The 14,317-nt window shown below is 39.1% G+C and overlaps 2 protein-coding genes across 2 annotated transcripts; both read left to right on the top strand.

The window, feature by feature from the left end:
* Nucleotides 1-2,266: 2,266 nt before the first annotated feature.
* Nucleotides 2,267-3,132, top strand: LOC121416830. Its single transcript, XM_041610344.1, has 2 exons — nt 2,267-2,775; nt 3,052-3,132. The coding sequence occupies exons 1-2, from the start codon at nt 2,398-2,400 to the stop codon at nt 3,130-3,132; spliced, it is 459 nt and encodes a 152-aa protein (XP_041466278.1). The 5' UTR covers nt 2,267-2,397.
* A 39-nt stretch (nt 3,133-3,171) lies between these two features.
* Nucleotides 3,172-4,128, top strand: LOC121416828. The gene is made up of 2 exons (XM_041610343.1): nt 3,172-3,411; nt 3,730-4,128. Exons 1-2 carry the CDS (start codon nt 3,172-3,174, stop codon nt 4,126-4,128), a joined length of 639 nt encoding a protein of 212 aa, XP_041466277.1.
* The last annotated feature ends 10,189 nt before the right edge of the window (nt 4,129-14,317 follow it).

Raw genomic sequence — 14,317 nt, 5'->3', positions numbered from 1 at the left:
GGAGGGATTAAGATGGAATGTCAAAACATTTTGAATGTAATCTCTAATAAAACCGTTAAACCATAATGGGGTAAAAAAGATAATAATATCGGAGGGGTATTTGCCATATGGACATACAGTGGCGTAACTACCGGGAGGGGGGCATGGAGAGCACATGCCCCCCCCCAAAAAAAAAAAAAAAACCGGGGAAAGGGAGAAAGGAAGAGAAACGTAGTGGGAAAGAAGAAAAAATAATTCATTATAATGTTATATTATAATTATTTATGTTACATTACATAAGAAACATTTTTATCATAACTTCATGAAATATAATTTGCCCAGGGCCTACGTCTTCATTGTTCCTGGTGCTCGCATTGTCTGTTTAACAAGATATGTAATCCTGTTGTACTAAAACATCACGTTTTCAAGTCAATATAAACCAAATATATTTTCTAGCACTTAAGTTATCATATATTGACATATGCTTCTTTTACATGACTCAAAAAGTGATATAAACATTTCCTGTCCGTGATTACGTTCGCATTAGTGGATTGGTGAGATATGTCTGCTCTTCGTGAATTCCTAAAATCAGTCCTTAAAATGTCCCTTCTTCTGATCTGAATATGAAAAAGTTTCAGCTCGCGCTTCGCGCTCGCATCATTTGGTTAATGAAATACCTATATGGTCCTAGTTAATTCCTACAAAGAAACCTTTGAATGCCCCACTTCAGGTCTGAATTATCTAAATTTTCAGCACGCGCTTCGCGCTGGCAATATTTGATTGGTGAAATGCGTATGATAATCATGATTGCAATGACTACGAAGAGTGTTTCATGTGTTCAGATGTAATTCTAATAAAATCAGCAAGCGCTTGGCACTCGCATTAGATGACTATGGTGAGATATGCATACTCTTAATGGATTCCTAAAATATATTCCTTAAAATCTCGCTGTTTGTGGTCAAAATATAAGAAAATTTCAGCTCGCATTGTTTAGCAAGACAGGTACCTATCATGATTACATAAATTTGATTATAATGTCCCTTTTTAGGTGTGAATATAAAAAAAATCAGCTCGCGCTTCGCGCGCTCACTCAGTGATTCAAAAAATTTGCTGGTGCCCCCACAATGCCGTGACCCACGGAACGCCAGTGTGGACATATCAATGACAATTCCTTGCATATCTAAAAACATGATTGCAAAAAATGCCAAAATATTTCAGTCATCCCCCAACCCATCAACACGGATTTACGCCAGTGAATCCCTCGGTTGACCAAGAAAAAAACGAACGTGCAGCAATCTCTTTTCGAACAAGTTGATCTGCTTGGGTCTAGATTGTGTAGAGATCGGATGGACGTCCAGCTAGTCTAGTAGGGATCGCGTTGGGATCGTATGTAGATCGGAATGATCGAGAAGAGATCTAAGTAGTGGTCGACTGTACGTCGTGAAGGAGTCGTGAATGGTCGAATATGGGTCGTGAATGGTCAAATAGCGGTCGGGAAGAGCTCGTGTTTAGGCATGTGGTCGGGATTGGTCGGGGAAAAACGGGTGATCGGGCTTGGTTGGGTTGGTTTGATCGGCAGTGGGAACCTAGCATTATGCTAGGTTCCCACTGCCGATCAAACCAGCCCGACCAAGCCCGATCAAGCTATTTTGGCCTGGTCGGGCTCGGTCGGCAAGGGCGATCGGGGTCGGTCTACCTTGATCGGTATCGATCTGGCTTCCTACACGACATTTTTTGGCATGCCAAAAAATATCGTGTAGGAGTCGTGAAGGCAAGCCATCGTACAGCGATCGTGTACTGATCGAGTAGAGATCGAGTTGATCGAAAATCGATCGTGTAGAGGTCTAGTTTGGTCGGGGTGGATTTTTTCCGCCGATCACTACCCGATCATCTCGATTCACACACAACTTCTACACGATTGGTTCCCGATCAACTCGATCAACAACTCAACTGCTTCACGATCGATACATGTCTGCCCTGAACACTTACTCGACCGAACTCGCTCACTTCTCGACTGCTTTACGATCACATCCCAATCACTTCTCGACCGCACTCGATCTTTCGGATCGCAACTCAACCAAGGAAGCCAGTGGAGGTGCCGTGGCCGAGGTGCCATGGCCGAGTGGTCTAAGGCGCCTGGCTATACATGGAAAGTCCGGGGTTCGATCCCCGGCCGCGGCAAGGCATTTAATCTACAATGCTCTTTTATCCTGCTTTCAAATAAATGGAAATGCTGTATGCATTGTTGGTAACTAGGTGTGCACTTGTTTAAAAAAAAAAGGGGCAAAGACACAATTACGTGCTGATCTTATCACATTTTCTTCGTACCAGTAGGCCTATTATTGATATTAAAATTAATCAGTTCTGGAATTGGGAGTGATAACAGGTGACTACTTGCAGCTCTTCACATACTCCAACATGCCGCGTAGAACTAAACGTAAAGCTGCGACAGCTGCTGATACAGATGATGGCGATGGATCGACATCTTCAACATCTTCAGTCACAAGGCCCCAAGAGCGTACAGCAGCACCTCAAACCGAAGACTCCCCTGCCAAACACACCCGAAGACAAGAGCACATGAAAAGAAGTGTCAGTGCTACTGCTGCGTCATCTGATGTGACTGAAAGTGATAATGTAGCTACAACCTCGGCCATCTCACCTCCTGTAGAAATCCCTCGGTTGACCAAGAAAAAAACGAACGTGCAGCAATCGGCAGCTCCTCCACCTCGGAACCAATCCCCAAGCAATAGCACAGAAAGTCAAGAGCAGGAACAGCCTCGCTTCCCGCAGAAAGAGGTAGGCCTAAATACTTGTATTGATGCATTTTTTTTCTTTTTACTTTTGTATATAAAAAAATATCAGTAAGAGCAATTCTTTAAATTCCTTATACATTAAACGTGGACCCCTATAAAAAACAGCATCTTTTGCTGATGAGGGTGCTTCCGTCCCACAAGTGGCAAATAAATAAATGTATAATTTCCTTGTAGTACCCGCCCCCAAGAGAGAGAGAGAGAGAATGAATGATCATTTACAGTGGTAGGTCTATAATTTATGAACATTGATTTTATTCAGACTGAATTCAAAACCCGGAAGTCCATGCGTCGAATGCTCACTCAGGATGAAGAGGACGATCTCGTGACGTGTCTAAGGTAGCACACCTTTCTGTACGATAAGTCATCTGCCCAGTTCAAAATGAGAGAAAAAAAGAGCAGGACATGGCGGGAAAAGGAGGACAAATTGGACTTGAATCCCGGAGATCTGTCATCGATTTGGTATCTCAACATGAGAAACCTGTTTTCCAGACTCATCAAGACATCTCGCAAGTCAGGATCTGGTGCTGCAGAGCGAACAGCAAGACAGGAATGGATTGTGAACAAATTTGAATTCATCCGGCCATACCTGGTTCAGTTGCGTCATCAGAGAGGATCCAATGTAAGATTTTTTTTCTCTCTCTCTTTCTTTTTCCTTTCTTTTTTCCTTTTTCAATTTTTCGGCAAGAGGCTTTTGGAATATCACCCAGTAAACCCTTTTATCAAATAAGTACTCCAGATAACCTGAAAACATACTCTATAAGATAAAAACAAAATGCCAAAAGACCATGGGACAATGAGATTTAGTGCTAATTACAGTGTGCTTTTCAATTATAAAAATGTTGATATTGTAGTCCAACTCTAATGAATGTTCACATTGTGCATAATATGGATGGATATACAGATATTTCCATTTACTTTATGTCCAATATATTTGTAGTTTGCTGAAAAGAGGAAGGAGCTTGCCCCAGAGGAAACAGATGATGATGGTGATGCCGCTTCTGATTTGTCAGCACCATCAACTTCATCTGGAGGCGGTCAAAAAGCAGCTAGTGCAATCTCCTCGCTGACATCTGAGTTGGAGTCCGTGCGTGGTGCCATTACAGGTGCACGGGATGCAGCTTCTCAGAGTGGCCAGTTTTTGGTGTACTTGATGCGCCAAATGGGTCAGCAAAGGATGAATTCGTTCATCACCCGAGTCACTAGACAGGCTCTCGACCTTGTGGATGAGAGCCGAGGGGAGAAATTGCTGCCTACGCGTCCTCCTGCATCTACGTTCATCAACTTCTTCTTTTTCGAGCTGAACCACAGCCATTACCCTGTTTCTCTGGAGCTCTAACCACCTAGCCCACAACTGTAACTGTTCGATTTCCATCTCTTTCAAGTTTGAGATGAACTGAACCCTGGTAAAAAAAATGAGTACTGTACCATCAGCTGACGATAATGTTTGTGCAACCACAGTCAATTCACCACTGATCTTGGATCTCTTTTCGAACAAGTTGATCTGCTTGGGTCTAGATTGTGTAGAGATCGGATGGACGTCCAGCTAGTCGAGTAGGGATCGCGTTGGGATCGTAGTAGATCGGAATGATCGAGAAGAGATCTAAGTAGTGGTCGACTGTACGTCGTGAAGGAGTCGTGAATGGTCGAATATGGGTCGTGAATGGTCAAATAGCGGTCGGGAAGAGCTCGTGTTTAATCATGTGGTCGGGATTGGTCGGGGAAAAATGGGTGATCGGGCTTGATCGGGCTTGGTTGGGTTGGTTTGATCGGCAGTGGGAACCTAGCATTAGAGGACCAGGAAGACCAGTATGAAGACCAGTGAGACCAGTAACAGCCACCGGAAACAAGACCAGTATAAAATATCAAAACCAGTTTAATTTTTAACTGGACCAGTAAAATTTTAACTGGACCAGAATGACCAGTTAGACCAGTAAACCGATGTTCCAATTTCCAGAGTTACCAGTTAAAATTATACTGGTCTTTACTGGTCCAGTGGAACTGGTTTTTCCTTCTGGGCAGGAATGATAGATACGGGGAGTTTGAAGCAGCTTATAATCTGTAGATCGTAAAGTGCGGATAGGATTGTATGGCCTAAGGAAATCCTTGATATATTGCGGTGACAATCCATTGAGGGCTCGATATACAAATAATAAAAGTTGAAACTGAACTCGTTTGTGGACAGGAAGCCAATGTAGAGAACGTAAAACTTGTGTGATTGGGGCCATTCTTGGTGTAAAGGTAAGGAGTCTGGCACTTGAATTTTGAAGAGATTGCAGTCTATTAAGTTGTTGTTTTGTGAGTCCATAGAAAAGAGAATTACAAAAATCGAGGCGAGATGTGATTGAAGCATGAATTAATGCTTGTTTGTTTAAGAATTTTCGAATAAACCCTACGTTCCGCAATTGATATCTAACAGACTTTGATGTGCTAGATACATGTTCAACAAAAGACATATTGGTATCAAATACTACACCTATAGGTTACGTACCTTAGAAACTGGCCTTATAACTTTATCGTCAATATGTACAAGCAAGCGATCATGGTTAATTTTCACAATAGACTTTTTCGAACCGAATACAATGAATTCACTTTTATTTTCACTAAGTCTAAGACTATTTGAATCCATTCAGCACTTCATGTCATGGATGCAAGTATCTAAGACTCTTAAAGCACTGGCAATCCCATCAGGGGAAGGGTGTACAGAAATGAATAGCTGAATGTCAACAACGTAGCAATGATACTTAATATTGTTTATTAATAATTGTACTGATAGGCTGAAGGTAAACAGAGAACATTAATGGGCCACCTACAGACCCTTGTGGCACACTATACGAAAGGAGAGTTCTATCTGATTGAGAATTATTGACAGACACATATTGGGTTCTTTGATCGATGTATGAAAAAAACCACTTCATTGCCATGCCTGTTACTCCAAGAGAGTGTAGTCTTTTTATATAGAGTGATCAATGGTGTCAAATGCACTCGACACATCAAGCAGCACGAGAAAAGTTATATTACCTCTATCCATTTCCGATAGGATGTTATCTACAAGATTAGTAAGTGATGTTTCTACACTAGGGTTTGGGCGGTAGGCAGACTGGCAATTGTCTATTAAACTGTTTTCAAGAAGATATGCACGAAGACGTGATAAGGCCACTCGTTCGGCGACCTTGAAAAGATAAGATAAGTTTGAAATGGGTCTATAGTTTGAGAGACAGTCGCTGTTTGAATTTTAGCTTCTTAAGGGTAGGGCGCACTGCTGCAACCTTCATACTATCAGGAACTATCCCTGAATAAAGACTTGAGTTTAAAATAGATATAATTGAGGGGTAAGATTGCAAGGAGACATTTTTTCAGAAGCAGTGTTGGTATAGCATCAAGCTCACTTTTTACAAAGCAAAAAAAAGACAAAAACCCCCAAACAAACCCAGATACGTATAAACATGATAAATGAGCCAGGACCTGCTTGTGTTTGAGGCTCTAAATATCAATTACGGAATGCAATGAAAATATCAATGTTAAATTACGTTTATCTGTAAAAGCATTAGCATTAGATAAAGGTCTATAATAACCTGATTAAAAGCATACACGCACACATCCTCAGTCACTTATTCAATTATTTTTTTTCTCGTTTAGAACGAAATATATAATATACTTTGCGTATTATTGCGAAATACAGTCGTGTATCTGTTTATTTTCAAAGCGATTTCAGACAATGTGTGAGTATTCCAATTATGTTATTTAACACACGTGTACTAGACCAACTGTTCTCTTTCTTGTATAATCGTCTATTTTGCTTTTATTTCCTTTCTCTTTTCATTTTTTCAATCTTGTTCTCGTTATTCTTACTCTTACCTGCGCTTTTCCGTCTTCCTTGTTTCCATGACATATTTTTTTTTCTGCTATTTATCATAAATGCCGCTCGTCATTCAAGCGTTCACCTCATGTTCATCATAATTTAAATATTTGTTGTTTTTATAATAATGATAATAATAATAATAGGCATTTGTATAGCGCCATCTATCTAGAAATATTCTATTCCGAGGCGCGTTGTAATTTTTATTATTACCCCGGCTTTAGCTCGAGTTGCCTTTCAGCGCTCATGCATTCAAGGAATTAATCCTGCCGGGTACCCATTCACCTCACCTTGGTTGAGTGCAGCACAATGTGGATAAATTTCTTGCTAAAGGAAATTACGCCAAGGGCTGGGATTTGAGCCAAGGACCCTCAGTTTCAGAAACAGAAGACTATTCCACTGGGCCACAGCGCTGAAAATATATATTTTTTTATTCCATTTGTCCTGTTTTCTTCACAGTATCCACAATTCCTTCTTCCTTCCCTTCAGTTCTATTCATTTCTCCGATCTTAAGATAGCACAAGAGACATTAAGCAACACTAATTATTGTACACCGTTAACCCCCGAGTTTACAGACAAAAAAGGGAAGATTTTGCGGAAAGCAATAACATAATCATTCCGTAAATTCATAAAACAGGAATTTTCTGCAATTTAACAGAACAGGTCTGTTTAAAAGGGAAAACGGGTGTTTTATCAAAGGAAATTTGTAAGGTTCAATACACCAAATACCAATTTCATGTAATTTTACACGATATACATGATATAATGTCAGATTACGCAATCTGTAAAGATTACAGGTGTTCTCGAGACTCTGCTGCAGGAACTTCTTTTATCTTAACGATAAATTTTCCAACATTGTAGCATTATTAACATCATGCTGGTAATATCTGATTTTCTGAAATATACTCTATTTTCTCTTTAAACTATGATTGCTTGTCCAGGGGTCCGTTGCAGAAAGAGTTCCGTTTAAACGCAAGTCAAAAATCATCGCAAGTGACAATTGCACGCTATTGATTGGTTGAGAATCAAGTTGCGCATGATTTTTAGAGCTGTGATTGATTGCAACTCTATCTGCAACGGGCCCCAGGAAAGATTTCTCTCTTTCTTTCATTTTCATTAACTATATTCTTACCTAACGGATCATTTCAATGACAAAGAAATGAAGTTTAACGAACTTTCGTCATATTTGTTTAACATAGATGGCGCTAGTCATTCCCAATTTTCAATAGCTTCCAAATTAAGCATCCACACAAAAGAGGCCTTTATCTTAACATGCACTCACAATGAAGGACAGATCAAAGTCACAAACAATAAAAAGATAAGATTGTTATGAAATATATAAATCATGTTCTTATGCAAACACACATACCGAGGATATTCAAACATTAGTAACAAAGTACATTCTGCACAAAATTCCAATAAAAAATTAATAATTCCCTATCATATCAACTGTACGTGTATGTATTGTACATTGAACAGTGATTTCTTTAACAATGGACAAAAAACAATGGAAATAAATTCAACTTAACTAATGTCAATATTGGTAAGATATTTAAATAAATTGTATTATTAACAGTAGACAAAAAAGGGAAAAACCATTGTTGTTAAAAGGAAAACTAACAGTTAGCACGAGTGCTAGTCGAGATTGGTTCTTCAAGATTCTTTAACTTAACTGTATTCTTAATCCAAAGTCAAAGGCTCTGGGTTCACAAAATTATAAACGTAAAGAAACAAAAATATCAGGACCTAATATGATATCATTCAGTCTTAATGACTGATCACAACTCTAAAACTAAAAGTTTAGATTTCTGCGAAATGATGATCTTGTTGTTTCTTCCCTTACATTTTGGGGGTAATTATTCATAACTTTGCACCAATGAAAAAAATTGAAAAAGTCCCATGTGTCATATAGGAAATCGTAGCATTAAGTGCTCTGTCCGTCTTATTCTATACACAGTAGTAGGTCCATGCTTAAAGTAATCCATTAACGAGTGTGGTAAATGTCCCTTTCGAAGGTCGTATACAAAATGTTGAAACTGAATGCTCAAACAACTTATGAATGACACTAAATCGGTTCATTATTGCTGACTAAACATGATTGCTAGATGGTATTCATTTGTCTCGCAATCTACTATGGTCAACAAGAAAATTCGTGATCACTCTCGCAAAAAAGTGTGCACTAGCTTACAAGTTCTCGAGCTTTCGAGTGCCGCTGCAACTCTTTATCAAGTGACGAAAATTATCTGATAACGTAGTCATATGAATGTCTAACACATGTAAACGTAGTGGTCGATCTGGACCTTGTTCAAAATGGGTTAAATGTTATTACACGCAAGGTCATTTTTTTATGCCAGTAATGTGCAGTATACATCAGTTTTATAGCAACTTATTAAGACTTCTATTCCATATGGTATGTGTGGCTGGATAACGGATTTATACCAGCGTATGAGAATGTACTAGGCACACAGTGTCTCAACTAACACAGTAACCCAATTTTCCTTCGTATACATTTATAAACTTTTTTAATGTGCTCCTTCCACATAAAATTGTCATATCAAATTGGATTTCTAAAAAAGATGGCACACTGACTTTGCCTATAAGCAATTGAACTGATGTTTCAGATCATTTTCCCATTTATCTTATTTTTAAAGAGCAAAGTCATTTAGGGAATAATTCTTTTGCAAGGAAAGTTACTCGATTATATAAACAGTGCAACTTTATATTTCATGATGATATGTCTAAACTAAGTTGGACTAATTTGTATTGATATGAAGATGTGAATGTAGTGTATGCAAAATTTTGTGAAATATTTGTGCAAGTGTGTGATAAACAAACATGCACCTAATAAAATCAACGAAGAGATCTACACTCCTAAAACATTGGATATCACCAGGTATTATTAAATGTATTCGGAGGAAGCATAATCTATGCAAAAATATAGATCATCAAATTTTAATGATGGAAACATAAATGACTTTGCTCTTTAAAAATAAGATAAATGGGAAAATGATCTGAAACATCAGTTTAATGGCTTATTATAATCACTCGGGTTGCGGGCGCGTTCGAAGTCACTCGGGTTTTGGATTTTTGGCGATTTTTTTTTATTTCGATGCAATTTTTTTTCTAACGGTGTCTTCAATGGGACAAACACGTTGGAAAAATAAAAAAACTAAAATTCGAGTTTCGTTTTAAGCCGGCAAATGCCTTAAATAAAATGTATTTGACTTCTGTTTTAACACAACAAGCCAATCAGCTATGTGGCTCAACTAACTTAGCATAGATCCGGACTTCTACTGTGTCTTATACGAGGACTCCGAGTCGGAATTTGCCATATCTGCCATAGTCTGCTATGCAGACTCTGAATGGCTTGTGCGGTGGGATCTGCTGGTTTGGGTAAAATGACCCCGGACCTCCCGGATCATGCTGGCATTGCCGTGTTGATCCGTGAGGATCCGTGTCTATATGTGACTGGGGCTTAAAGAATCAGATACGTCTTGGTCGGGATAATCGTCCATCTCTTTATAAATCCACGCGTAAAGCCCCAGTCACATATAGACACGGATCCTCACGGATCAACACGGCAATGCCGGCATGATCCGGGGAGGTCCGGGATAGTTTTGCCCCGGATGACTGTAAACACGGCATCAACACGGCAGCTTCACATGGATCTACACGGACCATGCCGGCAGAGCATGTAGTCAACACGGACCGACACGTCAGCAACACGGACCTATATACACGTCAGCTACACGGACCAACACGTCAGCAGCACGGACCAACACGTCAGCTACAAGGACCAACACGTCAGCTACACGGACCAACACGTCAGCTCAAGGACCAACACGGCAGCTATATTGACCAGCACGGCAAATGAAAATCTGTTCATAACAATGAGCTGATATTTATTTAATTATTTATCTATTTGTTCATTTTTTTCTCATCCTTGTCGCAACATTATCATGTTGTGTTTAAAAAAGATATCAAAACTCCCTTAACCAGTAAAAACGCTGTTTTTTATACAACACAGTTTACTGTTTTAACAGTAGTTGTTAAGTACTTTAAATCTTGAACGACAAATGTAATTTCGATTTGATTTGATATCACTTCATTGAAATCACAATAAAGGAAAGAAATTTACAAAGTCTATAGAAAACATAATAACAATTAAGATAAGAAAAGGTCATGACGCATAACTGTCGATGCGGGGCAGTAGTATAAAACTTAATGTACAATTTCGATGTAACAGGTACATAACATATACATATAAAATATTTTTTAAAAAATGAAATGTGAAATAATAACAGACAAAGTTGGGGGTAAATATAAGAAAAAAGAGAAAAAAAATATTCATACATGCACTAAGTCTACAAATATTAGGCTGGGGCCAATCTCCAAAGCGTAAGAAAATATCCTGAAACATTTAATCATCCATTTAAATAAATTAAGCATATTTGTGTCAACTGTTTAACAACTACTGAAAAGTTCATAAGGTAAATAGCGTTGTAATGATTTTGATGGGAAAAAAGAACACGGGCTGCCAAGGATACTCCAGGCAGCCACACGGACCTACACGGACCAACACGGCAGCCACACGGACCTACACGGACCATCCCGGATGGCTTTGCCAACCCGGCAGTCCACGGATGACGCCGGATGTTTTTGGAGGTCCGGGGTGGTCCGTGTTGGTCCTTAAACGTCCGGGAGGCCAACACGGCAGTTTTTGACTGTCAAAAACATCTTAATTGTTATTATGTTTTCTATACAGTGCGTATCAAAAAAAAGTTTACACTTAAAAAAAATCCTGTAAAATTATATATTTGTAATATCCTGACGATTTTTCCACATTTTAGCATTGGTACAGATCCATTTAAGCAAATGACGATATAACTGTCGAAAAGTATTTCCGCTTGAGTGAGCACCACTTTTGAAAAGTTGGTGAAAAATGATTTGCGCAGAACTTTGAAATAGTTATGCGAATAAAAGTAGACCTTAATCATGAAGAACACATGAAAATTAGCAAGTAAAATTGATAGGAAAATATCTTTTACCTTTTTAAACTTGTTTCCTTGCCCAAAACACTTCGAAGAGTGCATTGCGCCCCATCCCACTCCCCCACACACCGAGTCCATCGTGACGATATTTGCTTTACACTGAGCTGTGATTTACATGAAATGGCTTAGGCTTGATTTTCATTTTGTTAATCATTGCCAAGCTTGGGAAAAGTGTGGAGAAACAAGTATTAAATGAAAATGAAATGTAAACCAACTTTAAATGATAAGAACTAAGTGAAAAATGCTGGAGATATCTGATATAAACTTTTGTTCAGATTCAATTATGTCCTCAGATCCAGCTGGCACAAAAAGGGTAAAGGTTGTGCTTACTAAGTGTTGAAATTTCAAATTTGGGCGGCAAAATTGTTACAAAATGCTTGAATGTATCCGTTTTATTTCAATCGGCTAAAAAAAACTAGGGAAATTTATGAGAAATGCCTCGCAGGGTAAGTTTGATTTCGCCCTTTCTCCTTGACACAGCGTGAAAACAAGCATTTCTGCGCAAACAGATTTCTGCGAGCTTTACAAAAATGGACAGTGCTCACTAAAGTGTAACATTCTGTCAAAACTTTTACTTTCATTGGATAGATTAGACCCAAACTCATAATTATATGTGAAAAAATTACCAACATGTTGTATATTTTTTAATTCCCAGGGCTTTTTCAAAGTGTAAACTTTTTTTTGATACGCACTGTAGACTTTGTAAATTCCTTTCCTTTATTGTGATTTCAATGAAGTGATATCAAATCAAATCGAAATTACATTTGTCGTTCAAGATTTAAAGTACTTAACAACTACTGTTAAAACAGTAAACTGTGTTGTATAAAAAACAGCGTTTTTACTGGTTAAGGGAGTTTTGATATCTTTTTTAAACACAACATGATAATGTTGCGACAAGGATGAGAAAAAAATGAACAAATAGATAAATAAATAAATAATTAAATAAATATCAGCTCATTGTTATGAACAGATTTTCATTTGCCGTGCTGGTCAATATAGCTGCCGTGTTGGTCCTTGAGCTGACGTGTTGGTCCGTGTTGCTGACGTGTTGGTCCGTGTAGCTGACGTGTTGGTCCGTGTAGCTGACGTGTTGGTCCGTGTTGGTCCTTGTAGCTGACGTGTTGGTCCGTGTTGCTGACGTGTTGGTCCGTGTAGCTGACGTGTTGGTCCGTGTTGCTGACGTGTTGGTCCTTGTAGCTGACGTGTTGGTCCGTGTTGCTGACGTGTTGGTCCGTGTAGCTGACGTGTAGGTCCGTGTTGCTGACGTGTCGGTCCGTGTTGACGACATGCTCTGCCGGCATGGTCCGTGTAGATCCGTGTGAAGCTGCCGTGTTGATGCCGTGTTTACAGTCATCCGGGGCAAAACTATCCCGGACCTCCCCGGATCATGCCGGCATTGCCGTGTTGATCCGTGAGGATCCATGTTTATATGTGACTGGGGCTTAAAGTAACTGCAGCGGGCCCTTTATATAGTTACTTTACTCATGGATTTATAAAGAGATGGACGATTAACCCGAGCATTTCTTTTATCCAATGATAGTTACCGTCACCTGGTTATGTGCATCTTAATAGGAATATACAGGTGTTGTTACAATAACAATTACCTTGACTACCAAGACGTATCTGATCACTTAAAGACGGATCAGTGTCCCTGGTCTTTGTTTTGTTTGCTGATACCATGTTTCACCATGTGCCTTTTAATCAACATGCTTCTAGTTCTCAAGTTTGCTGCTCCAAATATCAATCATATTTGGAGCAGCAAACTTGAGATGCAGAGAATTTATGTGATATAAAAACAGTGGCGTACCTTGGGTCACGGCATGGGGGGGGCACCAGAAAAAAATTTAGTTACTAAGTGAGCGCGCGCGAAGCGCGCCCAGTTGCCAGGTATACTGACCTAATAGAGAATTTTTTTGAGGACAGTGCCATTAAATGGATATGTCTCTCACTTGTCAAATAATGCGAGCGCGAAGCGTGAGCTTAAAATTTTGATATTCAGACCTAAAAGGGGACACAATAACCAATCTTTTGTAATCATGATATGTACATGTCTCGCCAAATAATGCGAGCGTGAAACACGAGCTGAAATTTTTGTAAATATTGACCACCAAACAGGAAGATTTTAAGGACTATGTTTTAGGAATCCATTAGGAGTATACACATCTCACCATAGTGGTCTAATGCGAGTGCCAATAAGCGCTTGCTGATTTTGTTAGAATTTAAACATGGACATAAAGCACTTGTAATCATGATTAACATACCCAACCCACTAACCAATTCTTGCGAGCGCGAAGCGTCAGCTGAAAATTTAGGAAATCCAGACCTGAAGAGGGGCATTTTAAGGCTTGTTTGTAGGAATTCACGAAGACCATACGTAGTTCACTAACCAAATGATGCGAGCGCGAAGCGCGAGCTGAAAATTTGTGATATTCAGATTAGAAAAAGGGTCATTTCATGGACTGATTCTAGGAATTCATGGAGAGAAGACATATTTCACCAATCCATTACAGCGAACGTAAGCTCGGACAGGAAATGTTTATATTAAGACCTTAAAATGGGGCAATCACTTCAAGTAGTCATGAAAAAGAAGCATACTATTGTACATAAAATAGTAATAA

This window comes from Lytechinus variegatus, chromosome 6 (assembly GCF_018143015.1).
Source record: "Lytechinus variegatus isolate NC3 chromosome 6, Lvar_3.0, whole genome shotgun sequence".
NCBI lineage: Eukaryota > Metazoa > Echinodermata > Echinoidea > Temnopleuroida > Toxopneustidae > Lytechinus > Lytechinus variegatus.
Note: the sequence above shows the minus strand (reverse complement) of the source record. Positions and strands in the feature narration are given on the sequence as shown.

What these genes read in the sequence shown, in the direction of transcription:
- LOC121416828 (XM_041610343.1), top strand. Translation starts at nt 3,172, where the DNA reads ATGAGAGAAAAAAAGAGCAGGACATGGCGGGAAAAGGAGGACAAATTG. An exon ending in GTCATCAGAGAGGATCCAAT is followed by an intron (nt 3,412 to 3,729) that starts GTAAGATTTTTT and finishes ATATATTTGTAG; the next exon opens with TTTGCTGAAAAGAGGAAGGA.
- LOC121416830 (XM_041610344.1), top strand. Translation starts at nt 2,398, where the DNA reads ATGCCGCGTAGAACTAAACGTAAAGCTGCGACAGCTGCTGATACAGAT. An exon ending in CTCGCTTCCCGCAGAAAGAG is followed by an intron (nt 2,776 to 3,051) that starts GTAGGCCTAAAT and finishes GATTTTATTCAG; the next exon opens with ACTGAATTCAAAACCCGGAA.